At 38.4% G+C, this 27,656-nt stretch overlaps 1 protein-coding gene and 1 non-coding gene across 7 annotated transcripts in view; both read left to right on the top strand.

Annotated features, from left to right (window-relative positions):
* Nucleotides 1–27,656, top strand: part of REL (REL proto-oncogene, NF-kB subunit) — a 47,131-nt gene that overhangs the window by 6,673 nt on the left and 12,802 nt on the right. For 4 of the 6 annotated variants that reach the window (XM_525761.8, XM_063789838.1, XM_009442520.4 and 1 more), the window contains exons 2-4: nucleotides 3,954–4,096; nucleotides 6,665–6,813; nucleotides 13,258–13,349. In XM_525761.8, coding sequence (XP_525761.4) covers nucleotides 3,954–4,096; nucleotides 6,665–6,813; nucleotides 13,258–13,349 — 384 coding nt within the window. Of the gene's footprint in view, nucleotides 1–3,953; nucleotides 4,097–6,664; nucleotides 6,814–11,229; nucleotides 11,474–12,813; nucleotides 13,151–13,257; nucleotides 13,350–27,656 lie in introns of all 6 variants that reach the window. The other 2 variants (XM_063789841.1, XM_063789840.1) reach the window with 2 other exon arrangements.
* LOC112208313 (U4 spliceosomal RNA) lies at nucleotides 23,582–23,721 on the top strand. The gene has a single exon (XR_002942715.1). It is a non-coding gene; the product is annotated as a U4 spliceosomal RNA (small nuclear RNA).

The following is a 27,656-nucleotide window of genomic DNA, read 5'->3' as shown; positions in this document are numbered from 1 at the left end:
AGGAAAAATAAATTCCAAGGACTTTAAATACTCAATATTATATGATAACTGATATTTATGTAATTTTTACTATTTAAAAATATTTAATCTTTTCAACAACTACTTTTCTGTTCTTTTTATAAACAATCTAAAGAAGTGTCATGTAACCAATGAAGTTTTGGGGTTTTTTGTTGTTGTTTTTGTGTTTTGTTTTTTTTTTGAGACGGAGTCTCACTCTGTCACCCAGGCTAGAGTGCAGTGGTACAATCTTGGCTCACTGCAGCCTCCACCTCCTGGGTTCAAGCAATTCTCTTGCCTCAGTCTCCCAAGTAGCTGGGATTACAGGTGCCTGCCACCACATCCCGCTAATTTTTTGTATTTTTAGTAGAGATGGGGTTTCACCATGTTTTCCAGGCTGGTCTGGAACTCCTGACCTCAAGTGATCCACCCACTTTGGCCTCCCAAAGTGCTGGGATTACAGGTATGAGCCACCATGCCCAGCCTCAGTGAAATATTTGAATGCTCACTATGAACCTAGCAGTTTTATTCACACTCTCTCCTCCCAAAGTTAAACACTTATCATTAACGATGTCATTTTATATCAGTTTCCCACCAAGACACCTTTAAATAAGTAGTGGGCAGGGATTTATTTGGCCTTTACTTCAGCCACATAAATTATTTAAAATGTGACTTACAAAGTAATGTTGATTTTAACAGTTTTTAAGAGGAAAATATACTTTCTTAAATACTCCTACAAGGATATATAAGGGTATGAAATATTTGAAATTGCAATGTGAATTTGAAATATTTAAAATATGCAAGGATAAAATTGTGAAATACTCATCTGCATATCTTATGTTTTTGAGTAAAACTGAAATAAGGATTATGAACTTGTTTAGGTTAAAGTCAGTTTTCTCTGGCTCTTCATCTTCTGAATAAACAAATAGGTAGTAGATTCAAACACAGGGAGTTTACACCATACAGAATAAAATTGAAAGTTACAGTAATACTTTATTCAGTAACCCAAAGTAGAAGCCATGGAATCATCAATGATTCTTTAATTTCTGAGCTATCAGTGATTCTTTAATTTCTCTTAACCCTACTGTTCAGGCACCAGGTGCTGTCAATTTTATCTTTTAAATAATCCTTCATTCATTTTATCACTGCCATATATCAGACATACCCTCATCATTGCCCACATTATTATAGTGGTCTCTAAACTGATGACGTTGCTTTCTTTTTTCTATCTGTTCACTGTGACTAAAAGTTTTACTCTAAAATGCAAATCTGATCATGTGATTTGCCTGCATCAAAATATTCATTGATTTCATCACACATAAAATGAAATCCACATTGCCAAGTGTGCTCTGACTTTTAGTTCTCTTTTTAAGAGAGAAAGTGTATTCCATTTACATTGGTGATTCTTAAATAAACCCTCCTCTGTGGACACACTGTTCCCTTTTCCCTAGAATACCTACCTTTTTCCTCTTCATTTCCTCCGCTCTTTTGCTTCATTAACCGCTCTTTTTCCACTGACACAGTTGGGCATTCCTGACTCTTTCGCTCTTATTTCCGCAGAATTTTGTTAGTGCTTTCCTTCCTTCTGTAGTCTAATAATGTATGTTGTTTGCCTTGCTCTTCTATAAGGTCCTTTAGAGTGACAGTTGGGATACCACCATAGTATCACTAAATCATTGTTTTCAAGAAAGCATCTGAAATAATAGACACCATTTATTTTTATTTTTTATTTTTTTACACTTTAAGTTTTAGGGTACGTGTACACATCGTGCGGCTTTGTTACATATGTATACATGTGCCATGTTGGTGTGCTGCACCCATTAACTTGTCATTTAACGTTAGGTATATCTCCTAATGCTTTCCCTCCCCCCTACGCCCACCCCACAACAGGCCCTGGTGTGTGATGTTCCCCTTCCTGTGTCCATGTGTTCTCATTGTTCAATACCCACCTATGAGTGAGAACATGCGGTGTTTGGTTTTTTGTCCTCGCGATAGTTTGCTGAGAATGATGGTTTCCAGCTTCATCTATGTCCCTACAAAGGACATGAGCTTATCCTTTTTTATGGCTGCATAGTATTCCATGGTGTATATGTGCCACATTTTCTTAATCCAGTCTATCATTGTTGGACATTTGGGTTGGTTCCAAGTCTTTGCTATTGTGAAGAGTACCGCAATAAACATACTTGTGCATGTGTCTTTATAGCAGCATGATTTATAATCTTTTGGGTATATACCCAGTAATGGGATGGCTGGGTCAAATGGTATTTCTAGTTCTAGATCCCTGAGGAATCGCCACACTGACTTCCACAATGGTTGAACTAGCTTACAGTCCCACCAACTGTGTAAAAGTGTTCCTATTTCTTCACATCCTCTCCAGCACCTGTTGTTTCCTGACTTTTTAATGATAGCCATTCTAACTGGTGTAAGATGGTATCTCATTGTGGTTTTGATTTGCATTTCTCTGATGGCCAGTGATGATGAGCATTTTTTCACGTAGACACCGTTTATTGAATGTATATGTATATATGACACTTCGTAAGAATTTAGCATATATAATCTGTCATCTTCACAACAACCCAATGAGGTAGGTGCTATTATGATTATTCCTATTTTACAGAGGAGGAAACTAAGAGATTTTTAATTTTAATAACATTTCCTTGGTCTTACTGTTAAGAAGTAGCTGGGGTAGGATTCTAAAGGCCTCTTCTCCATAGTGTTCTGATAAGGCCACTCTGTTACCATTTCTCAGGATTGCTTGCGTTCTAACAGGATAAGCCTTAGTCAGCACTAAAGTGATTAAGGGACACATTATTATTATTTTTTAATGGAAAACATCTTCACACCCCTATTAACTCCCCTACTTGCAAGTACAGTTGAGTGTCTATTTACCTTTTCCCCCACAATTTGGATAATAAAAGTAAAGTTGCATACATTTTAAATAGCTTTATTGACATATAATTTATGTACAACAAACTGTACTTTTAAAGTATGCAATTTGACAAGTTTTGACATATGTATACAACCTTGGAATCATCATCACAAGATAATGTCCCCCCTGCCTTTCCTATCCACCATATATCCCTGTTCTTAGGCAACCAGTGATCTGCTATCGTTCATTGTATATTACTTTACATATCCTAGGGTTTCATATAAATGGAATCATACAGTATGTGCTCTTCTGGTCTAACTTCTTTCACACAGCATAATCATTTTGAGAGTCGTCCATGTTATTATATGTAGCAGCAGTTCATTCTGCAGATGCATATTTTGAATTTTAGTTATTATAGAAAGTGAATACTTTTTTTTTCTCTATTATGTCTCTAGAAAAGGTTTGCATGGGACTGATTGCACATTCTTTGAGCCTAAAGTCCCTCCTGGGGCTTGTTTTGATATACTGTGTGTAAGTCCTTTAATATTGGAATGGAGATATAAAAAACTTACATATGCTTCTGCAAGGATTTAAATGCATTTTCATTTTCAGTGAATGGTCTTTTCATTCAGTATTATGAATATGATGTAAAATCAAGCAGTTAAATATATTTAACTCACTTTAGGAGTGTGATATTTTACTTCTGAATACTGCCTTCTTTACCCTTCTTGGGGAATCTTGGGGGAAACCCTTCTGCTAGGTCTCACGTGGGAGGCAGATATCTCTGAAGTGGTTATCTCAGAACTTCATATTGACGTTAGCTATAGATATTAAGCTATAAAGTGCTAACCAGTCAATATGGTTTGAATGACTTGTTTTGACACTACATAGGGACTCAATTTGAATGGGAAAAAAAGGTGCCTCTCCCAGCCAATCTCCAAGATAACATTTCGGCCTTGTTATTTAATGTTAGGAGGAAAAAAATCTTTGTTTTAGTCTGCTGTTATGAAAAAAACAGAAGTGTTAAAATCCATTATTAATTGCTATGTTAATCTCACTGACCTCCTCCTTTTTAAAAACTTTTCAGGTGCGTATAACCCGTATATAGAGATAATTGAACAACCCAGGCAGAGGGGAATGCGTTTTAGATACAAATGTGAAGGGCGATCAGCAGGCAGCATTCCAGGGGAGCACAGCACAGACAACAACCGAACATACCCTTCTATCCAGGTAATAGACCCTTCTTCTGTGTCTATCTCACTATTAGTTGCTTCATATATTAGCTATAGCAATTATTTTAAAGGGCCAGTTTCTTCACAGTCATCTCCACAGGTTTATCTTTTTCTTTTTTCCTTTTTTTTTAAAAACGGATCTGTCAAAAAGACATCTATTAGATAGATGTCTAAGGACATTTCTTAAATATAAAATGGAGTCTTCCCCACTGCAGATAGTTCTATGGTGCTTGTGTATTAACCTAAGTAGAGCGACTCAGTGTTGAGAGTACACTGGCAGCTTTTGGATCATGTTCTTTTTCATGGAACACAGAGATAATAAGGAAAAACCATTCTCTGCAGAGGTGAGTGATATTCTGTAGATTAAACATGGATTTGAGAACTCAATCATAATTCTTCTTGGCTAGTCTTAGGGCTAGAACATTTTTTTCTCCTTTTTCTTAACTTTATTGCTTGTCTCTGATTCTCTGGGTCATTGACTGATTTGAAATACCACTTTATAAATACAGTTTTTTCACATTAGCATAAATTTTAAAAAGCTTTTGACCAAAAATGACTTTGGTAAACATACTAATAGTTATAAGATGTACTAAATTTATTTATTTATTTATTTTTGAGACGGAGTTTCACACTTGTCGCCCAGGCTGGAGTGCAATGTCATGATCTCAGCTCACTGCAACCTCCGCCTCCTGGGTTCAAGTGATTCTCCTGCCTCAGCCTACCGAGTAGCTGGGATTACAGACGCCCACCACCACGCCCAGCTGATTTTTGTATTTTTTAGTAGAGACGGGGTTTCACCATGTTGGCCAGGCTGGTCTCCAACTCTTGACCTCAGGTGATCCACCCATCTCGGCCTCCCAAAGCACTGGGATTATAGGCGTGAGCCACTGCGTCCAGCCAAGATTTACTAAATTTATTTATTTTTTTATTTTTTATGTTTTTGAGACGGAGTCTCACTCTGTTGCCCAGGCTGGAGGGCAGTGGCGTGATCTCGGCTCACTGCAAGCTCCATCTCCCAGGTTCAAGCAGTTCTCCCGTCTCAGCCTCCCGAGTAGCTGGGACTACAGGCGCCCCCCACCACGCCCAGCTAATTTTTGTATTTTTAGTAGAGACAGGGTTTCACCATGTTAGCCAGGATGGTCTCAATCTCTTGACCTCGTGATCCGCCTGCCTTGGTCTCCCAAAGTGCTGAGATTACAGGTGTGAGCCAACATGCCCAGCCCAATGTACTAAATTTCTATTTTCTATTTGTAAACTATTTTTCTTTGACTTTCAATGAAGGGTTTATCCTTTAAATGCCAATTAAAAACTTTAATGGCAAAGTAGATTTTGAAAAGTGTTGCTTTTTGTTTTTGTTTTTGAAAAGTGTTACTTTTATCAACAGATCTTAATTCACTGTTTTATAACTAGATTATTTACAAAATCTATTCTGTTGATGAACTTAAAGGGAATTGCTGAATTATAGAATAAACCAATGGCAAAATTATATATATTGAATTCCAGATTTCTATTTTTATCACATTTTTGGCAGTAATACGGATTTGGGTTATCTAAGTCTTTTAAATGTTAAAATGGATGAGATGCTAATAAAAAGCAAATAAGGAAATACTATTTGTCCAGTTTTTTGAGTCATTTTTAAACTTTTCTTCATAATTCATCTTATCCTATGCATCTCTATTTCTAAGATATGTATTTTTACCATTCCAGTAGGTCCTAAACACTTTACAGCTTGAGTTTTGTATTTGCCTACTTATAGTCTTGAGCAATTACCTTCTCTTTCATACAGAAAGAAATGTAATACTTCTTGGTTACTTTCAAATTCTATTTAAATTCAAAATTATGGATTTTAGTGCCCTCTACCTTGTAAGCTACCCATTCTTACTTTACCTTGCTCCTTTGTGGTATGCTGGTTTTTATAGTCCCTGCTTTGTTCTTGCAACTTTACTAGCTTTCAAACTAAGCATTAATTCCTGTCCTCCTTCCTCTTCCATGTTAAACTCTCCTTTTTACTCTGTGTTCTAGCTATACTTTCTATGTGAAATTTGATGTTGTTAAACTCAATTTGATTTATTGCCTATTCTAGAGTAAACACTTGGGGTATGCTTACTGAACAAATATTTTTGTGAAGTGAAATGTCACATATTAAGTAAAATGATCATATTTATGTGCTATCCTTTCCAATATGGCTTAAATATATTTTCAAGGAATGTTTATGGTATGACAGTACGTTAAAGAGCTGGGCATTTAGTGACTTAACATCTGTTTTCTCATGTTCTATGGATAAAATTTGGGTAGAGTTTTACTTGTTTTGAAAGGAAAATAAGCCCAGTCAAATGATATGACCAATTGAAATTAGGGCAGAAAATATGTCAAGAAACTGAGAGGTAAGTTCTTCTGTACTGGTATTCTCTGGAAAGTTTCATCTAAACTGCAGTTGTTCGTCAGTTGGATTTTATTTATCTCGTGCCAATTACATTATAATTAATGTAAATTGAATTCTCATTTCATAGATCAGTTTATAATGCAATCTATTTGGATCATGTATTTAATTTCCCCCTTTTTTCAGATTATGAACTATTATGGAAAAGGAAAAGTGAGAATTACATTAGTAACAAAGAATGACCCATATAAACCTCATCCTCATGATTTAGTTGGAAAAGACTGCAGAGACGGCTACTATGAAGCGGAATTTGGACAAGAACGCAGACCTTTGTTGTAAGTACACAGTTACAGACATCTTCAGAAATAAGATAAGACATAGGATGTTTTGTTTCTTCTCCATGACAATCTGTTACTTTTTAGCAGAATAATTTTCTCCTTCTACTTCTATTTACTATATTTTACACTTACATTTTTACTATTTGCATTAGAACTACCCTTTCATTCTTTATTAGTAGACACATCTTATGATAGTTAGGAAGACATTTTTATTGTTATTAAAAGTAAATGTAAACTGCTTGTATACTGTGATTTCCTTTCTTGGGGTGGACAGTTTTTGAAATAATTTTTCACTCTGTCTTTTTTTTTTTTTTTTGAGATGGAGTTTTACCCTTGTTGCCTAGGCTAAAGTGCAATGGCGCAATCTCGGCTCACTGCAACCTCCACCTCCTGGGTTCAAGCGATTCTTCTGCCTCAGCCTCCCGAGTAGCTGGGATTACAGGCATGCACCACCACGCCTGGCTAATTTTTTTGTATTTTTAGTAGAGATGGGGTTTCTCCATGTTGGTCAGGCTGGTCTGGAACTCCCGACCTCAGGTGATCTGCCTGCCTCGGCCTTCCAAAGTGCTGGGATTACAGGTGTGAGACACCATGCCTAGCCTCTGTCTTTTCATTTATAGTTAACTTATTATTATTATTATTATTTTGAGACAAGGTCTCGCTCTGTTACCCAGGCTGGAGTGCAGTGGCATGATCTCGGCCCATTGCAACCTTCACCTCCAGACTCAAGTGATCTTCAGCCTCAGCCTCCTGAGTAGCTGGGACTGCAGGCATGTACCACCATGCCTGGCTAATTTTTGTATTTTTTTGTAGAAATGGGGTTTTGCTTGTTGCCGAGGGTGGTCTTGAACTCCTGGACTCAAGCAGTCTGTCCACCTTGGCCTCCCAAAGTGCTTGGGATTACAGGCGTGAGCTGCTGTGCCACGCCCATTTACAGTTAACATAAAAATGCCTGGATGTGAGAAAAATCAACTGGAAAACTCTAGAGTTATTATTTAGAAAGTGGCAGGTTATAGAATTAACATACAACAATAGTTCTAAGATAAAAATAATCATGTAATACTTCATGATAGTGAGGCTACCAGAAGATGGGCCCATTCATCATGTTAGAATGTAAATTAATAAAGACGTCTGGTAGGCAATTTAACTACATGGCAAAAGCCTGAAAAATATTATATGCCTCTTGAGCCAGCTGTTCCACTTCTAGGAGTTTAGCCTCAGAAAATAATTAAGTGTGTTCAGACATTATGCTCTAATACTGTTCATTGCAGTTCTCTTTGTAATGGCAAAAAGCTAGAAGCAATCCAAATAGTAAGCAAAGGGGATTAATTAAACTGATACATTCATGCAATGTACTCCTGTACAGCCTTAAAAATCATATTGCCAATATGTCTATTGGTATGTAAATATAGTCACAATATATTAGATAAATAGGTTTTCTGGTTTTTTTTTTTTTTTTCTTTTTGAGACAGTCTTGCTTTGTTGCCCAGGCTGCAGTGAAGTGGTGTGATTTCGGCTCACTGCAACCTCCACCTCCCTGGTTCAAGCGATTCTCCTGCCTCAGCCTCCCATGTTAGCTGATATTACAGGCATGTGCCACCATGCCCAGCTAATTTTTTGGTATTTAAACCATTAGAGACAGGGTTTCACCATGTTGGCTGGGCTGGTCTCGAATTCCTGACCTCAGGTGATCCACGTGCCTTAGCCTCCCAAAGTGCTGGGATTACAAGCGTGAGCCACGGCACCTGGCCAGATAAATAGGTTTTAAAACAATATGTAAAGAATAATTTTATTTTTGTTTAAGATAAATTTATACATATACATGATGTGTATATGTTAATACTAAGGTATTAATAGTAGTTGTCTGGGTGGGTAAGATTGTAGGGTTTTATGTTTTTCTTTTAACTTATATTTTATAATTCATTTTTGTAATGAACATGTATTGGCTTTTGGGGAAAAATGAACTAATGGCAACAGAAAAGAGATTAATAGTCTCCACATATATTAGTAATAACCGTTTAGAAAAAAATACTTTAAATGCTCCTCTTACAATAATAACACAAAAGAAAATATCTAGTATTATACACACTTGGCAAATATTTGTCTATATTACTTGACCTCCCAACAACATTTTACACTGTGATCACTCCTTACTTGAAACATTTTTATTCCTTGCTTTCTGTGAAAACAAACTTCCATTTTACTTCCTGCTTTTCTGGCTGTTCTTTCTTAGTTACAGGCAGTTAAATTTTTGGACCACCTCACTTATTGTCCTAATAATGCTCTTTATGGCTGTTCCAACTCTCTCCCCAATTCAGGATCCCATTAAGGATTACACACTATAGGTAGCATTATATTTAACATGAATAACATGAATAATAATTTCATGTTAACATGAAACATTTTGGGCAAGAAATCTATAGAAGTGATGCAGTATAACTCTGAAAATATCCCTTCAGTTTTTTACATTATTGGCGATATTATCTTGGCATTCTATTATAAAGAAGAACTTTCCCTTCCTCTCTTTCTCCATTTAAAAAGTATCACCGTGAACTCATGCATTCTTGTATTTAATATATTATAGTTATTCTGTTATTCTTTTGATTTTCAAATTGACCCAGATTTGACTAATGCAAACCTCTTCAAACTGTCTCCTGTGTTTTTTTGATATGCCGTCATCTTTCTTTGAGCACTTTTTTACTTTCTGACAAAACGAAATGTTCAAGACTTGTGCTTTTCTTTTTTCTTTTTTTTTTCCTTTTTTTTTGAGACAGAGCCTCGCTCTGTTGCCCAGGCTGGAGTGCGGTGGTGCGATTTCACCTCACTGCAACCTTCCCCTCCCAAGTTCATGCAATTTTTGTGCCTTGGCCTCCCAAGTAGCTGGAATTACAGGCGTGCGCTACCACACCCAGGTAATTTTTGTATTTTTAGTAGATACGGGGTTTCATCATGTTGGCCAGGCTTGTCTCAAACTCGTGACCTCAGGTGATCCTCCTGCCTCAGCCTCCCAAAATGCTGAGATTACAGGCATGAGCCACCGTGCCTGGCCAACTTGTGCTTTGCTTGTCCCAGCCCTGAAGTCATCAGCGTTTTCCAGAGATTCTTGGTTCCTTCTGGTGGGGAATGGTAGTAAGTCTGATTGCCTTCTCAACATATTCCCTTAAATGTCTCAAAAGTACCTTAAGTAGCGGGGCACAGTGGCCCATGCCTGTAGTTACAGCTACTCAGGAGGCCAAAGCAGGAGGATTGCTTGAGCCCAGGAGTTTGAGTCCAGCCTGGGCAACAGAGCGAGATTGTATCTCTTTAAAAAAAAAAAAAAAAAAAAGCACTTCAAATAGAGTATTCCCCAAACGTGATTTTACTGTGATCATATCTCTTTCCCCTCATAATTGGTCTTCTTCCAATGTGCCGTATGTTAGTGATTGCGATAAAAGACCTATAGGTGTCATCTCTGGCATTCCTCATCCAGGTGTACACATTGAATCTACTAACAGTTACCTTCTCAACTGGTTTTGAATCTATCCACTTCACTCAGTGAAATTCATCACCGTCATACTACCACTATAGCCTAAACTGGGGCTGCTGGAATAACCTCCTGACTGGTCTTGCATTAACCATTTTGTACCTTTTCCAAACCCTCTATCTTTCCTCACTTTAGCCAGTGTGATCTTTTAAAATACAAATGAAATTGTCTTTCCCTTGCTTAAAACATTTTAATGGGTTTATTTGGCTCTTGGAATAAAGACAGCATTCCTTCTATATAGCCTATAAGGCCCACATGACCCACCTTTATTTCTAGCCTTCTATTAAACTCTGCTTTCCTTAATTTTTATACTCCACTCACAATGCCTTCCTTTAGTTTCCTCTGTTTCCACTGCTCTTTTCTAGGGGTCTTTGTGTGGCCTGTTCCTTTTGCCTGGAAGTGTCTTTCTTCTGTTCCAGCATAGGCTCCCATAACATCATGTATACCTCCTTCATAAAACTTGTTATGATTGCAGTTTAGCATTTGTGTATGTGTGATTATTTAATGTATATCTACTTGACCAGAGACTACCAGACTTTTTCTGTAAAGTACTAGATAGTAAATGTTTGGGGTTTTGCAAGCTGTATGGTCTCTGTTGCTCAGCTCTGCTGTTGTAGCATGAAAGCAGCCATAGATAATATGTAAACATCAGTTTGGTTGTGTTCCAATAAAACTTTATTTGCAAAGACAGACAAGATGTTGGATTTGGTCCATGAGTTACAGTTTGCCAATCTTTCCACTAGACTGTAAGCTTCTTGAGGAAAGGGATTGTATATCCCCATTACTTTGCAGAGTTTTTGGTATATAGTACGAACCCCAAAGCTTGTTGAATGTCTGTGAATGAATGAATGAATAATTGATTCAAACAATCTCTTGATCCTTCATTTCAGAATTTCAAAAATTACCACCACCCCTAATATTCCGTGAATAGCAGTCAAATATGAGATTATTCAGATGAAACAAAATGAAGTAATATAAATGTATTAATATGAAGAATTCTATAAAATCTTTTACCAAAGAAAAAGAATCAAACCAAGAATCTTTCAAAGAAGTGGAATACTTTTGAGGAAGAGGATTATAGTTGCAAGATTTCAAGAAAGGATTAAGAATTCAAGATTTAGCTGACCAAGCGTAGTGGCTCATGCCTATAATCCGAGCACTCTGGGAGGCTGAGGCAGGCGGATTGCTTGAGTCCAGGAGCTTGAGACCAGCCGGGGCAACCTGGTGAAACCCTGGCTCTACAAAAATACAAAAATTAGCCAGGTAGGGTGTCATGTACCTGTAGTCCAGCTACTCAGGAGGCTGAGGTGGGAGGATCACCTGAGCCTGGGAGGCAGAGGTTGCAGTGAGCCGGTATGGTGCCACTGCACTCCAGCCTGGGTGGCAGAGTGAGATCATCTCCAAAAAAAAAAAATGTTTTTTAAGATTTATTTTTGTAGTTATTGGAGGCAGAGGAAGGAAATGTGAAAGATATTTTAGATGCTAGCAAAATTGTAGATGTGAAGAACATAAGCATAAGACAGCATGAGTATGGAGACAGGCAGACAAAGTAGCCTCCGGTTGCAAGTGCCATGTGAAGTTTGAACAATAGTAATGTTATTATAATTGAGTTTTGCTTCCTTATTCACGCCCACCCAATTTTACTGATGTCATGGTTTTTCCATGTGGGAACAAGTATGACTGGTGGTGGTGGGGGAGTTCCCCCCACCATCATCTATGCTACACATATGCAAATTAGTAGTATTTGTAGCTATTGGGAAGTTTTTCATAAATGACATTTTGAAACTTGTTAAATATTGTTAGCATTAAACTTCTTTCTAATACAAAAACATTTTAGTAATTTTTTATGATGAATGGCTATAACTTTATATAATGTGGCACAAAACATATTCTACTGCTAATAACAGTGAATTCAGGGCTCAAAAAGCAAATCTCTGTGGAGCTAGGCAAGCAGCATAAATGAGTGGTGTGGATCAAGTGTAGGAGGACTAACAGGCACTGTAGCAAACTGAAGAGCCCTGAATAAATGGGGCTCAGTCCCTAGCCTGTTGTTTCTGTGCCAACCTAGTATTGCCAGGTCTTTAAAATGTACAAGAGAAGCCGGAAATCCAGATGTTCATATGCAATTACCTGATTTCTAAATGTAGATAACCTGTGCAGATTTTTAAAAATATAGGCAACACTTTTGTGAGCCTAGCAAAACATACCTGTGGGCTTCAACCTGTGAACATCTCTTTACAGCTTTTGCTTTACATTATCAAACATACAGACTTTATTGATTTGATTCTGAATTTGTTTGGGAGGCAAATTTTACCATTTAATATTGCTTTACTGTTAATCTATATTTTGGTATGTTTGACATAGGCATATTAGTAATTGTAAAACACTGTATGTTAAAATGATATAGTATATATTATTTTTCTTTTAACAGTTCTTAGAAGTACAACCCCACTTCTTTTTTTTTTTTGAGGCAGAGTTTTGCTTTTGTTGCCCAGGCTGGAGCGCAATGGCGTGATCTCGGCTTACTGCAACCTCTGCCTCCCAGGCTCAAGCGATTCTCCTGCCTCAGCCTCCCGAGTAGCTGAGATTACAAGCATGTGCCACTATGCCTGGCTAATTTTGTATTTTTAGTAGAGACGGGATTTCTCCATGTTGATCAGGCTGGTCTCGAACTCCCGACCTCAGGTGATCCACCTGCCTTGGCCTCCCAAAGTGCTGGGATTACAGGCACAAGCCATGCGCCCAGCCATATAATCCCACTTCTTACTCTCTCATCTTTATCAGAGCAATTGGAAGCACATTCATGCTTTGGTATGTACAACTGACAGCATGATAACTTCAGTGTTGCTATACGTTTGATTTTTGCAATATTCCTTGTGTTTATAATGCAGTTTTGAATATTGTTTTTTTCCTGCTAGTTTCCAAAATTTGGGTATTCGATGTGTGAAGAAAAAAGAAGTAAAAGAAGCTATTATTACAAGAATAAAGGCAGGAATCAATCCATTCAATGGTAAGTATGTTTGATAAAATCATTTCTATTTATTTGGGTGTTGATTTCTATTTCTTTTTTCTTTCCCTTTTTTTTTTTTTTTTTTTTTTTTTTTTTTTTTGAGACGGAGTTTTGCTCTTGTCGCCAGGCTGGAGTGCAATGGCGCGATCTCAGCTCACTGCAACCTCCGCCTCCCAGGTTCAAGCAATTCTCCTGCCTCAGCCTCAGCCTCCGGAGTAGCTGGGATTATAGGCGCCCACCATCACACCCAGCTAATTTTTGTATTTTAAGTAGAGACGGGGTTTCACCATGTTAGCCAGGCTGGTCTCGAACTCCTGACATCAGGTGATCTACCCACTTTGGCATCCCAAAGTGCTGGGATTACAGGCGTGAGCCATTGTGCCCAGCTATTTATATCTTCAACCTGTGTTTTAAGTTCTGTGTTTACTTTTCTACTTGTTGACATGTACCTGTATCTGAGGAATGACGTATACTATTTAAAATAGTTTCTTCACAGTTGTTGAAAAAAATCTTATGCACAGAGAGGTTTTTGGTATTGTTGGAGAGTGTCACTGTTTTATATAATAAAACTTCAAAATGTTGTGATCCTTTTGAACATGGCCTTCCTTATGCCACTTCCAACAGACAACATACACTCCCCCCTTTTGAGTGTTAAATAGGCACTGTGTTTATAAGGTATTGGAGTGCATTTAGCTCAAGGGTAACACTTAATCCCAATGTGGAAGAAGCAGCATAGAAATAATAGAAATCACACAAAGTATTTTCATAGCATATTTGTGTATATGAGTAGATATTTACTGTTCAGTGAATTTTATTGGGGATAGCATTTATTAAGTATTTATACTTATGGTACTATCTGCCTCATGCTGTAAGTATAAATGCTTAATACTCCCTGGCTAACTGTTACTTGTAAGCACTCTGTATTGTTTGAATAGATAAGTACTACCACACTAGATGCTGGCATCCTATACTTAGAGTAGCCTCCATTCTGAAGTCTTTGCAGCTACTTAAATATGCAGAAGTCAGGAATTAAATGACTGTAATATTTTCAAAGAATATATTTCTTGGTCATATTTGAGACATCCTTATACTGTTGGTTTGTATTTTTCCTGGATGTATAAAAATAATTTAAAAGATACGTTGATAATTTAAGGAATATATTCACAGGTAATTACTGTTTTATGAACCATAAGATCTGCATCTCTTTTCTCTAGGTTTTATTTTTCATACTATTTAGTATAAAGCGGAAAGTAAAAGTCCCCTTCTTCCCTTCCAGTCTTACCAGGGGAGACTGCTATTAAGTTTGATGTATATTTTTCTAGAATTTTCTTTATACATGTGTAGTTATATGTAGACATATATATTTTATAAAAAAGGAATCATGCTATATATCCTATTCTACTCCTTCATTTTTTTCCACTCAGGAATATACCTTAAACTTTCCATGTCAATACTTACAAATCTGTTTTTTTTTTTTAACAGAATATTTTATTGTTTGGGTAGAACATAATTTGTTTATTTAGTCATCTTTTTTTTTTTTTTTTTTTTTTTTGAGGTAGTCTTGCTCTGTCGCCCAGGATGGAGTGCAGTGATGTGATCACAGATCACTGCGGCGTTGACATCCTGGGCTCAAGCGGTCATCCCACCTCAGCCTCCGAAGTTGTTGGTGCACCACCATGCCCATGCCCAGCTAGTTTTTGTATTTTTTGTAGAGACAGGGTCTCGCCATGTTGCCCAGGCTGGTCTCAAAACTCCTGAGCTCAGCAATCCACTTGCCTCGGCCTTCTAAAGTGCTGGGATTATAGGCATGAGCCACTGCACCCGGTCTATTTAGTCTTCTATTAATGAACATGTATGTTGTTTTCATTTTGTTTTAAAAGCTCCACTGAATATATACTTTGAGCTCTTGTGTGATTATTTCCCTAGGATAAATTTTTGGAAGTGGAAAATTTCTGGGTCAAGAGTATGCTCATTTAAAATTGTGATTCATTGCCAAATTAATAGGCCAGACTTTTAAAGAGGCAGGTAAGTCTAGATGCAATATAAAACAAGGAAATTATAAGTGATAGCTATCATTTATTAAGCACTTCTTGTATGTCAGGGAGTAAACGTTAGTGCTTTATGCACACTACTTTATTTAATCGTTGGAACAATTCTGCTTTATGGAAGAGAATACCAAGACTTTTGTTATTTAACTGTCCCAAATCATGCTGCAAATATAAGTGGCAGACCTGGAATTCATATGCAGGTTCCTTGACTCCAGTGGTAAAGGCATTAAAAAGGAAGATGCTGTCTGTGGAATTTCTTTTTCTTAGTTTTGGCAGCTCAGAATCAGGCTTGTTTTTTGAGATGCCCGGGCTGGAGTGCAGTGATGTGATCACAGCTCACTGCAGCCTTGACCTCCCAGGCTCAGGTGATTCTCCCACCTCAGCCTCCTAAGTAGCTGGGATTACAGGTGTGCATCACCATGCCCAGCTAATTTTTTTTTTTGAGACAGAGTCTCACTCTGTCACCCAGGCTGGAGTGCAGTGTCACAATCTCGACTCACTGCAACCCTCACCTCCTGGGTTCAAGCGATTCTCGTGCCTCAGCCTCTCGAGTAGCTGGAATTGTAGATGTATACTACGCCTGGCTAATTTTTGTATTTTTAGTAGACACAGGGTTTCACCATGCCAGCCAGCCTGGTCTTGAACTCCCAACCTCAAGTGATCCTCCTGCCTCAGCCTCCCAAAGTGTTGGGATTACAGGTGTTAGCCACCACGCCTGGCCAGAGTTTCTGTATTTTTTGTAGAGATGGGTTTTGCCATATTCTCCAGGCTGATTTCAAACTCCTGGGCTCCAGTGATCCACCTGCCTTGGCCTCCCAAAGTGCTGGGATTACAGGTGTGAGCCACTGGGCCCGACTCAGGCATGATATTAATAGTGAATTCTCATAATGGCAATTAAAATAGTTGTTGGTAGATAGTAAGTGCTTTATATATTTTATTTCATTTAATCCTTATAACAGCCTACGAAATAGGTACTATTAATAACTCAATTTTAAAAATATGAAAATGGAAGCATAGAAAAGTGAACTCAGGCTTGTAATCCCAGCACTTTGGGAGGCCAAGGTGGGGGGATCACGAGATCAGGAGTTCGAGACCAGCCTGACCAACATGGTGAAACCTTGTCTCTACTAAAAATACAAAAAATTGGCTGGACGTGGTGGCACGCGCCTGTAGTCCCAGCTACTTGGGAGGCTGAAGCAGGAGATTCGCTTGAACCCAGGAGGTGGAGGTTGCAGTAAGCCAAGATTGCGCCACTGCACTCCAGCCTGGGCGACAGAACGAGACTCTGTCTCAATTAAAAAAAAAAAAAAAAAATTAGCCGGGTGTGCTGGCGCACATCTGTGATCCCAGCTACTCAGGAGGCTAAGGCAGGAGAATCGCTTGAACCCAGGAGGCGGAGGTTGTGGTGAGCCGAGATCACGCCATTGGACTCCAACCTGGGCAACAAGAGGGAAACTCCATCTCAAAAAAAATAATTTAAAAAAAAAAAAAATCAAGTAGGCCAGGCACGGTGGCTTATGCCTGTAATCCCAGCACTTTGGGAGGCCAAGGTGGAGAGGATTGCTTGAGCCCAGGAGTTTGAGATCAGCCTGGGCAACATGGTAAAACCCCATCTCTACAAAAATTTTTTTTAATTAACCACATGCAGGGGCGCACAACTGTGGTCTTAGCTACTCAGGAGGCCGAGGTAGGAAAATTGCTTCAGCCTGGGAGGTCAAGGCTGCAGTGAACGGTGTTCTCACTATTGCACTTCAGCCTGAGCAACAGAACGAGACCCCGTCTCTAAGAAAAGAAAAGGAAAGTAATTTGTTCAAGGTTATATAGCTGATGAGTGGTAGAGCTAGGATTTGAACATAGGGAGCCCCTGACTCTAAGGTCATGGTTTTAACAACTCTACCATGCTGCCTGGATGAATATTGATTTGGGGAAGGAACAATCCTGCCAGTTAATCCTTCCCACTATTTATGTTTCCTGTTGTTGTTTACTTGTTTTTTGTTTGTTTGTTTGTGATGGAGTCTCGCTCTGTCGCCCAGGCTGGAGTGCAGTGGTACGATCTCGGCTCACTGCAAGCTCCGCCTCCCGGGTTCACACCATTCTCCTGCCTCAGCCTCCCGAGTAGCTGGGACTATAGGCACCCGCCACCGCACCCGGCTAATTTTTTGTATTTTTAGTAGAGATGGGGTTTCATCGTGTTAGCCAGGATGGTCTCAATCTCCTGACCTTGTGATCCGCCTGCCTCAGCCTCCCAAAGTGCTGGGATTACAGGCGTGAGCCACCACACCCAGCCTGTTTGCAAATTCATTCCTTCCCGAGCCCTTCAGCAGTGGTTCTCAATTTGAATGTGCATACGAATATCTTAGTACTTGTTAAAAATGTAGATTTCAGGCCACACTTCCACTAATTTGATAGGGCTGGTATGGGTCCTGGGAATCTACATTTTAAAAAATATTTTTAAAATAATAACTTATCCGAGTCACATGGCACCAAAGTGTGTTAGCAGCCAAAAGTATCTGTTCGGGTCTGCAGCAGCCCCAATTCTTGCCTCCTCAGGAGACAGAAGGAGAGACCGAGACAAGTTTTAGAGCAGGAGTGAAAGTTTATTAAAAAGCTTTAGAGCAGGAAGGAGAGGAAGAAAAGTACACTTGGAAGAGGGCCAAGCAGGTGACTTGAAAGACAGGTGTGCTGGGAATCTGCATTTTAACAAACATCTAGATCAGTATTTCTTAACTCTTTCACCATGACCCACAGTAAGAAATAGATTTTGTTTTTCAGTTCAATATATATACATACACCACACCCTTAGGACAACGATACCCTATGTATTAGTCCGTTTTCACTCTGCTGATAAAGACAGACCTGAGACTGTGAAGAAAAAGAAGTTTAATTGGACTTACAGTTCCACATGGCTGGGGAGGCCTCAGAATCATGGCGGAGGTGAAAGGCACTTCTTAGATGGTGGCAGCAAGAGAAAATGAGGAAAATGCAAAAGCGGAAATCCCTGATAAAACCATCATATCTTGTGAGACTTATTCACTACCATGAGAGCAGTATGGGGGAAACCACCCCCATGATTCAAATTATCTCCCACTGGGTCCCTCCCACAACACATGAGAATTATGGGAGTACAATTCAAGATGAGATTTGGGTGGAGACACAGAGCCAAACCATATCGCCCCACTACATGCAGTGTACTCAATTCTATTCTGTACCTTTCCTTTCCCTTCTTTTTCTTTCTCTCTTGCATTGTTAGTGCTTACCCAGCCCACTAAATTAATTTTACAATCAGTGGTTCCCAAGCTACAATTTGAAAATCTCTATCTGAGATGATTCTGATGCAAGTGATCCACAGAGTATACTTTGAGAAACTTTGATCTGATCTACATGCTGAGTTCAGCTTCTCAAATATGGCCTTTAAAGCCCTTCATAATCTGGAAGCCTTCCTTTCCATTCTAGCTTTCATTCTGTACCTCAGCTTCCTACCCCTCCTTCCTCTACCACTGAGTGCACACATGCACTTACTTGTTTTTGCCGTTCTGAACTATCTGCACTGTTAGAAGAGCCATGTTCTTTATTACCTCTGTGCTTTTATACATGCAGTTCCTTTGCATGAAATACCCTGATCTGCCTGGTGAATTTTTCTTACTCACCCTTCAAGTTTAAGGATCACATCGTCTTTAAAGCCTTCCCTGACCTTCTCTCTGTTTTCCCAAAGTACCTGTGTGTGTGTGTATATATGTGTGTGTATGTGTGTGTGTGTGTGTGTGTGTGTGTGTGTATATATATATATATATATATATTTTTTTTTTTTTTTTTTTCTTTTCCGAGACAGAGTTTCGCTCTTGTTGCCCAGGCTGGAGTGCAATGGTGCAATCTTGGCTTACCGCAACCTCCACCTCCCAGGTTCAAGCAATTCTCCTGTCTCAGCCTTCTGAGTAGCTGGGACTACAGGCACGCGCCACCACGCCCGGCTAATTTTTTTTGTATTTTTAGTAGAGATGGGGTTTCACCATGGCCAGGCTGGTCTTGAACTCCTAACCTCAGGTGATCCGCCCACCTCGGCCTCCCAGAGTACTGGGATTACAGGCGTGAGCCACCGCACCCAGCCAGTACCTGTACATATTTCTAATATGGTTTGCTATAACTTTGATTACATGTTTTTCCTTCACTAAATCGTGAAATTCTGGAGGATGAGGACTGTCTTCCATATATCTCTGGCACATGAAAGAAGCTTAATTAAAATGTGTTGAAAGGGCCAGGCACGGTGGCTCATGCCTGTAATCCCAGCCCTTGGGGAGGCCAAGATGGGTGGATCACTTGAGTCTAGTTCGAGACCAGCCTGGGCAATGTGGTGAAACCCCGTCTGTACAAAAAATTGGCTGGGCATGGGTGCGTGCTGCAAGTCCCAGCCTGCTCCAGAGGCTGAGGTAGGAGGATCACTTGAGCCCATCAGGCTGGGTTGCAGTGAGCCCAGATTGTGCCACTGCACTTCAGCCTGGGTGACAGCGAGACCCCGTCTCAAAAAAACAAACAAACTAAAACGGTTGAAAGAATAAATGGACGAACATGTCGTATTTGTACTTTTCTTTTTTTTTTTTACGGAGTCTCGCTCTGTTGCCCAGGCTGGAGTGCAGTGGCGTGATCTCGGCTCACTGCAAGCTCTGTCTCCCAGGTTCACACCATTCTCCTGCCTCAGCCTCCCGAGTAGCTGGGACTACAGGTGCCCGCCACCATGCCCAGCTAATTTTTTTGTATTTTTTAGTAGAGACAGGGTTCCACCATGTTAGCCAGGATGGCCTCGGTCTCCTGATCTCGTGTTCCGTCCACCTCGGCCTCCCAAAGTGCTGGGATTACAGGCTTGAGCCACCACGCCCCGCCTTATTTGTACTTTTCTACCAAAAATATCACAGTTGTTTTCCTTACCTGAGATGCCCTGAAAGCCTTCTCAGTTCTCTTAAGTCTGAGATAACATCTTCCTAATTATACGGTATACTCAGCAATTAATCATTGAAAGTTTTGTGTTATCTGTTAGATCATTTGATTCTTCAGGAATTTTCTTAAAATATTAATTTCATGCTACTTGTGGACAGGGTCTGTGATGGAATCTTGTTTCCATTTCACTTTGGCACCTAAACAATGTATTTGTTTTACTGTTATCTCTATCTTCTCAGCTAAGTGCCTTGAGCTATTGAGTTTCCTACCTGCACACAATAGATTCCCCAACTAGTGTGTTTTAAGGCCGGTCTTTGTCTTTCTTGCCATTTGTTCTTTAAAACTAAGGAACAGTCTCTAGCAAACAGGGCATAAAGCAGTTTAATACTGTCAAATTTGAGGCTTCAAGTAAAGGATTATTCAAATTGTCTAATATATGCCAAAGTCTAAATTGGGTGAGGAATTTAATTAAGGACTCCAATATCAGATTTTAACAGTGTTTACTTAGCTAGAACAAGAGTGGCAGTTAGACTTTGTAGAGGACTCTTAACTGCAAAAGCTGAAAAAAATTTGTAATTATATATCATTTTCTAGTTATGTACTTTGGTAATGAAATATTAGGATTTCTAGTATGCGGCAATTAAATTCCATAGAATATCTAAACTGTATATTAAATTTTGTGCAATAAAATTGATTTTGACAATAAATAATTTGCAATTAAGTTGTATTAGGTAGTTTACTATTTTCCCATGTAGAGAATCTTGAGTTGTTATGAGAGTAAAAGGCTGCTATACAGTTGAGTTTGGGAAAACTACATTACTTAGTAGTCTGAAAGGGAATACAGTTTAATAAGTAGTCTAACATAGATTCTTATCTCTAAAGTCTGGTCTAATACAAGAAAAAGCCTTTCCTTACAACTGAAAACTTAAAGTTTGAAAAAAATGGCTCATGTGTACTTTATTGTCCTTTCTTTATTGCAGTCAGAGTTTTCGAAGCCTTTTTTTCATTACCCTAGGCAGAACTTGTGTACTTTCTTGCTTTCAGTATTCCTTGAGCATATTTCCATTATAAAATTTTTCATGTTGTATTATATAATTTTAGTTTATGTATCTATTTCTCATCCAGATACTCATCTCACTAAGGTCAGGCATTGTCTTTTCAAATTTGTATCTAACACTTTACTATGGTAGCACATAATAGATACTCAATAAGTATGTTGAAAGGTTGAGTAAATTAATGATATACTTCTAGTATACTTCTAGCACCTTTACTGTTTGCCTGGCACATGAACACTTAAATGTCAACTTTTATTATTATACATAGGGGATACTTTATATACTTTTTAAGTAACAAAAATGTAAATTAATTATAACTAAATTTTATATTTTTCCTTAAGTGAGACTTAGTTCATTTTTTTTTTTTCTATTATTTGTGGAGACAGGGTCTCCGTATGTTGCCCAGACTGGTCTTGAACTCCTGGGCTCAAGTGATCCTCCTGCCTCGGTTTCCAGAAGTGCTGAGATTACAGGCATGAGCCACCATGCCCGACTGAGACATAGTTCTTAAAATTGTTATTCCAGGCTGGGCGCAGTGGCTCACGCCTGTAATCCCAGCACTTTGGGAGGCCGAGATGGGCGGATCACGAGGTCAAGAGATACAGACCATCCTGGCCAACATAATGAAACCCTATCTCTACTAAAAATACAAAAATTAGCTGGGCATGGTGGCGTGCACCTCTAGTCCTAGCTACTTGGGAGGCTGAGGCAGGAGGAGAATCATTTGAACCAGGAGGCGGAGGTTGCAGTCAGCTGAGATGGCGCCACTGCACTCCAGCCTGGCGACAGAGCAAGACTCCATCTCAAAAAAAAAAAAATTATTATTCCATATGCTGTGTATTTTTGCCTTGTTATTTATTTTTATTTTAGTAGTGTTTGACAGTATTAGAATTTTAGAAATGTTACACTTCTAGAGCTAGTAGACATCATAATTTATTTTAAAAATTTAATTCCTGCTTATGAAAGAAATATAGCATGATAATATCTTCTTGGTTAAGAATGAAATTCTCATTACACACCTACTGATTTTAGGGTTAAAGGAGTGATATTTCTTTCTAAAGGTAGATTAAACATTTAACATAAAAAGGAAGGGGCTGGGCACGGTGGCTCACACCTGTAATCCCAGCACTTTGGGAGGCTGAGATGCGCAGATCACGAGTTCAGGAGATCAAGACCATCCTGGCTAACAGGGTGAAACTCCGTCTCTACTAAAAATACAAAAAATTAGCCGGGCGTGGTGGCGGGCGCCTGTAGTCCCAGCTACTCGAGAGGCTGAGGCAGGAGAATGGCGTGAACCCGGGAGGCGGAGCTTGCAGGGAGCCAAGCTCACATCACTGCACTCCAGCCTGGGTGACAGAGTGAGACTCCATCTCAAAAAAAAAAAAAAAAAAAAACATAAAAAGGAAGGAGAACAGGAGAACAGTTATTACCTTATATTTTGACTAACTACAAAGTGAAATTTTAAACTAGTTTAAGAGGAATTTGAGAGAAGTCGATTGGTCTCATGCTTCCTTCCGTTAGTTTCTGCAAATGTTAAAACTGAGTATCAGGCCAGGCACGGCCGCTCACACCTGTAATCCCAACACTGGGGGCCCAAGGTGGGCGGATCACTTGAGGTCGGGAGTTCCAGACCACCCTGGCCAACATGGTGAAACCCCGTCTCTACTAAAAATACAAAAATTAGCCAGGCATGGTGGTGCATGCCTGTAGTCCTAGTTGCTTGGGAGGCTGAGGCATTAGAATCTCTTGAACCCTGGAGGCAGAGGCTGCAGTGAGCCAAGATCACAACACTGCACTCTAACCTGGGCAACAGAGTGAGACTCTGTCTCAAACAAAACAAACAAAACTGAGTATCAATTTTGACATTACAGAATAAAACACTGCATTTTGTATTATAGAATGATATGTATCTATTAAAAAGCCTACAGCAAGCATTATCCTAAATAAGAGAAATATCAGAAGCATTCGCTTTGAAGTTAAGAATGAGAAACCAAGGCACACTTTTACCACTTGTATTCAACATCGTAGTGAAGGTCATAGCCAGAGCAGTGAGCATTGTAGCCAGTGTACAGTAAGACCCCCCAAAAAGTAGAGGCATAGGATTGAAAAATGAGGAAATAAAACTATAATTATTTGAAATTATTATAGTGATAACCCAAAAGATATATAAATGGATTATTCAGATAAGTTTAAAAGAGTGAGCTTTGTGCATTGGCAGTATAGCCAAGTGAGGTTTATCTTAGGAGTGGTTATTATTAATTGAAACCTTTTTCCTAATATCCTGCTGCCATGACTTGCAGTATAGTCAGCATTGGCAATTTTTGACAGTCTTTTTGGAGACTGAATAAAAAATAAAGTTTAAAAGGGTTAGTGGATGTAAAATTAATATATAAAAGTCAGTCATATTTCCATATCTCAGCAGCAAATAACTGGAAAACATCATTAAAACAAATATTGTCAGGAAATATGAAGTATGTAGAAACAAATCAAAGAAATGATAAGATTTCTTTAGGGAAAATTATAAAATTTTATTATGAGATCTTAGAGAATACTTAAATAAATGGAGAGGTATTCTGTGTTCTCTAATAGTAATATTGTAAAAATGTCATTTTCCCAGGCCGGGCATGGTAGCTCACACCTGTAATCCCAGCACTTTGGGAGGCCGAGGCGGGCGGATCATGAGGTCAAGAGGTTGAGACCATCCTGGCCAAGATGATGAAACCCCGTCTCTACTTAAAATACAAAATTAGCTGGGCGTGGTGGCACGGGCCTGTAGTCCCAGCTACTCGGGAGGCTGAGGCAGGAGAATCACTTGAACCCGGGAGGCGGAGGTTGCAGTGAGCTGAGATCGTGCCACTGCACTCCAGCCTGGGCAAAGAGCAAGACTGTCTCAAAAAAAAAAAAAAAAGTCATTTTCCCCCAATTGATAAGTAGATTCAATGCAACTCCATATTAAATGTGATAATTCTAAACAGGAACAGAATATAGAAAAAGAACAATGAGGAGAAATTGACCTCATCAGATAGAAGTATTAATACTAATTAAGGCAGTGTCATATTGGGATAAGAATAGATAGATTGACTCATTGGAGTAGAATTGAGAGCCCCGAAGAGACTCCAATCACCTGTGACCCTGAACTGGAATAATTGGGTAAATCATTATCTTAACTTGTTTTTATTAATCTTTCTTAAATGTATGTATAGCTCAGATTTATTTCAATATTTAATATTGCAAGTGTTTTGGTCTTTACTTATAAATTTAGTGATGTTTTTGTGACCCATAGTCTGCCGTAGAAACTTAACTCTTATTTATATTGATTAGCCTATGGTAAAATTGGTTTTATTATGGTGTTGTTTCACTTGAAGTTGCAATTTCCAAGAACCTATAGACATCATCCTAGAAGACATTAAGTGAAGACTTACTGTGTATATAAGCAGATTTGAAATTAAAAATATAAAAGATCTTCTGAAGTTGCCACAGTGCTCAGAAGTATTATAAAATAGAAATAAATCATTTCCAAAAGAGAGATTTCATTTTTGCCCAAAATCTTTTTTCTAAGCTATAAAAGACAAAACTGTTCAATACACAGTTTTGTCAATTTAAATCTACATATTCACCCAATTTTTATAAGATAAAATAAAAATGTATAATTATTGAAAAAAGGAAAAAGAATTGAGAGCCCAGAAACAGAGCTAAGGAAATATGCGACTTTAGTGTATGACAGAGGTGGCATGTCATATCAAGAGGAAAGGAGGAAATGTTTGAGAAATGAAGCTTGAAAAAAAATAGTTATTTAATTAAGTCGGATTCCCTGCCTTACATCATATACAAATATCAGCTGAAGATGGATTAAAGGCTTTAAAAGTGAATCAACATTTTAAAAACTTTTGGTAGACTATGTTGGTAAACATTTTAATCCTTGAGGTATAAAAAGACAAGACACAAAGTGTTTTCTATAAAACTTTTGATAAATTTTATTATATTCTTAATTTCAATTTATTATATTTTTCAGTTCTAGAATTTGATTCCTTTTTTTCAGCTTCAAGTTCTCCAGTAAACTCTCAATCTTAATTCCTTGAATATATTAAGTATAGTTACTTTAAATTATATGTCTGAAAACTTCATTATTTGGATCCTTTGTGGTATGTTTTTATGGCCTGTTGCTTTCTTTTTTTAAAAAAAATTTTTTTTATTTTGCCTCCTCATATGTGTGGTTATTTAAGATAAAATACCAGTCATTTTCTGTGAAAAAGAGTAAAGATTTTAGGCCTACAATATTATCTCCCTGCAGAAAATTTTCTTCTGGCTAGTGGCCGGGTACACTAGCAATCCCAGGTCACCTAAAATCAGTGAATGATTTAGGTTATTTGAAGTTGGGCTTTCATCCCTGAAATCTGATATGTTTCCAGTTCACCCTTACTCCTAGGGTATAGCTCTTCCAGACCTCAAATCCCCCAAAGCCTTGGGTATTTATCAGATCCCACATCCTTGGCAAACTCTCAACTCCTTTATTTTTTCCCTATAGTTTATTGAGAGTTCATCTCAATCTTCTTAACCATCTCTTAGAAAATTGTCAGGCTATATTCAGATAAAAGTGGCCTCTCATTCTGAACTGTGGGTTTTCTTCTCTCATATCTTGGTCGCATGATTTTTCATGACCTTGTTAGCTCTCTAATGTCATTAGAGAAATTTTGTTTCATATTTTGTCCACTTTATTCTCATGGTTGAATTGGTCCAGTTTACAGATTATCATCTATCATTACCAAAGTAGAACTTCTTTTTATTAACGTTTACTTTATGCTTTCTTCAGTAACTTGTAAAAGTATCTAAATGTTTGGTTGTTCAATAGGCCTTTAAGTAATTCTTCAGTCATTTATGTTAATTGAGAAAATGTATAATAAATATCACTACTAGGTTCAACACCTAGTGGAGATACATCAGACATCCCTTCTGACTTCATTTGAAACTTTGTCTAATAGGATAGAAGAGGCATACATAAATGATTATCATGTAAGATTTTAAAACTTTTAAGGGCATAAGAAAGGTATAGGTCAAGTCTTGCACTGATTTAGAGAGGAGAAATATTCCTTCCATTGCAGAGGATGAAGTTAGGCTTTATAGAAAAGAAGCTTTGAGCTGGGGTTTCAGCCTTACACTGAATCTTGCATTGGATAAAAACGGGTATCTGTCATGATTCTTGCCTGTCAGTAGTTTTTAACCATGTTGTGCAGAGATGAAAGTAATTCTGATGCAGTAGTAATTGTATTTCCACACATTGAGAAGATTCAAAGCAAAATCTCATGAACAGTGATTTTTTTTTAGAAGTAAGTAGAATTTCTTCCCTGTAGTAGAACTATTATGTGACTAAATGTTTTTGAACTTTGGCTTATTGACCAGTTTGTTTATTTTTCTTTTATGTGCCATTTAAAAATATTTAAAATAAACTTATTGAGATACAATAAAATCTACCCGAATATATCCTGCTACATAACCACAATCAAGCTATGGAACATTTCCATCACCCCCTAAAATTTCCCTGGTCCCCTTCTCGCTCAGTTCCCTACCCTGCCTCTGCCTCAGGCAATTACTAATCTGCCTTCTGTCACTGGAGATTAATCTTTTCTAAAACTGCATGTAAATGGAAGCATACAGTATACTTTTGTATCTGGTTTCTTTTGCTCAACATGGTTTTGAGATACATTCATTTGGGAGTGTATACCCATAGCTTGTTTTTTTTTTTTTTTTTTTTTTTTTGAGATGGAGTCTTGCTCTGTCGCCCAGGCTGGAGTGCAGTGGCACGATTTCGGCTCACTGCAAGCTCTGCCTCTCGGGTTCATCATTCTCCTGCCTCAGCCTCCCAAGTAGCTGGGATTATAGGCGCCCGCCACCACGCCTGGCTAATTTTTTGTATTTTTAGTTGAGGCGGGGTTTCACCGTGTTAGCCAGGATGGTCTCGATCTCCCAACCTCATGATCCACCCACCTCGGCCTCCCAAAGTGCTGGGATTACAGGTGTGAGCCACCACGCCTGGCCAGTTTGTTCTCTTTTATTGCTGAGTTTATTCCATTGTAGGTCTATACCACACTTTGTTTATCCATTCACAGAGTTCACATAGGTTTGTTTTTAAACTTACCAGGAACATCTAGCTATAAATTTATCTTTTTTGCATATTGATTACTCATCTTTGCAATTGAGAGACACTAATATCTTGAATGCTACATTTATAATGCTGTAAAAATGGATTTTGAAGAGGTAGCTCTCATATTGCCTACACA

Source organism: Pan troglodytes, chromosome 12, assembly GCF_028858775.2.
Source record: "Pan troglodytes isolate AG18354 chromosome 12, NHGRI_mPanTro3-v2.0_pri, whole genome shotgun sequence".
NCBI classification, from domain to species: Eukaryota; Metazoa; Chordata; class Mammalia; order Primates; family Hominidae; genus Pan; species Pan troglodytes.
This window is presented reverse-complemented; position numbering and strand designations above follow the sequence as displayed.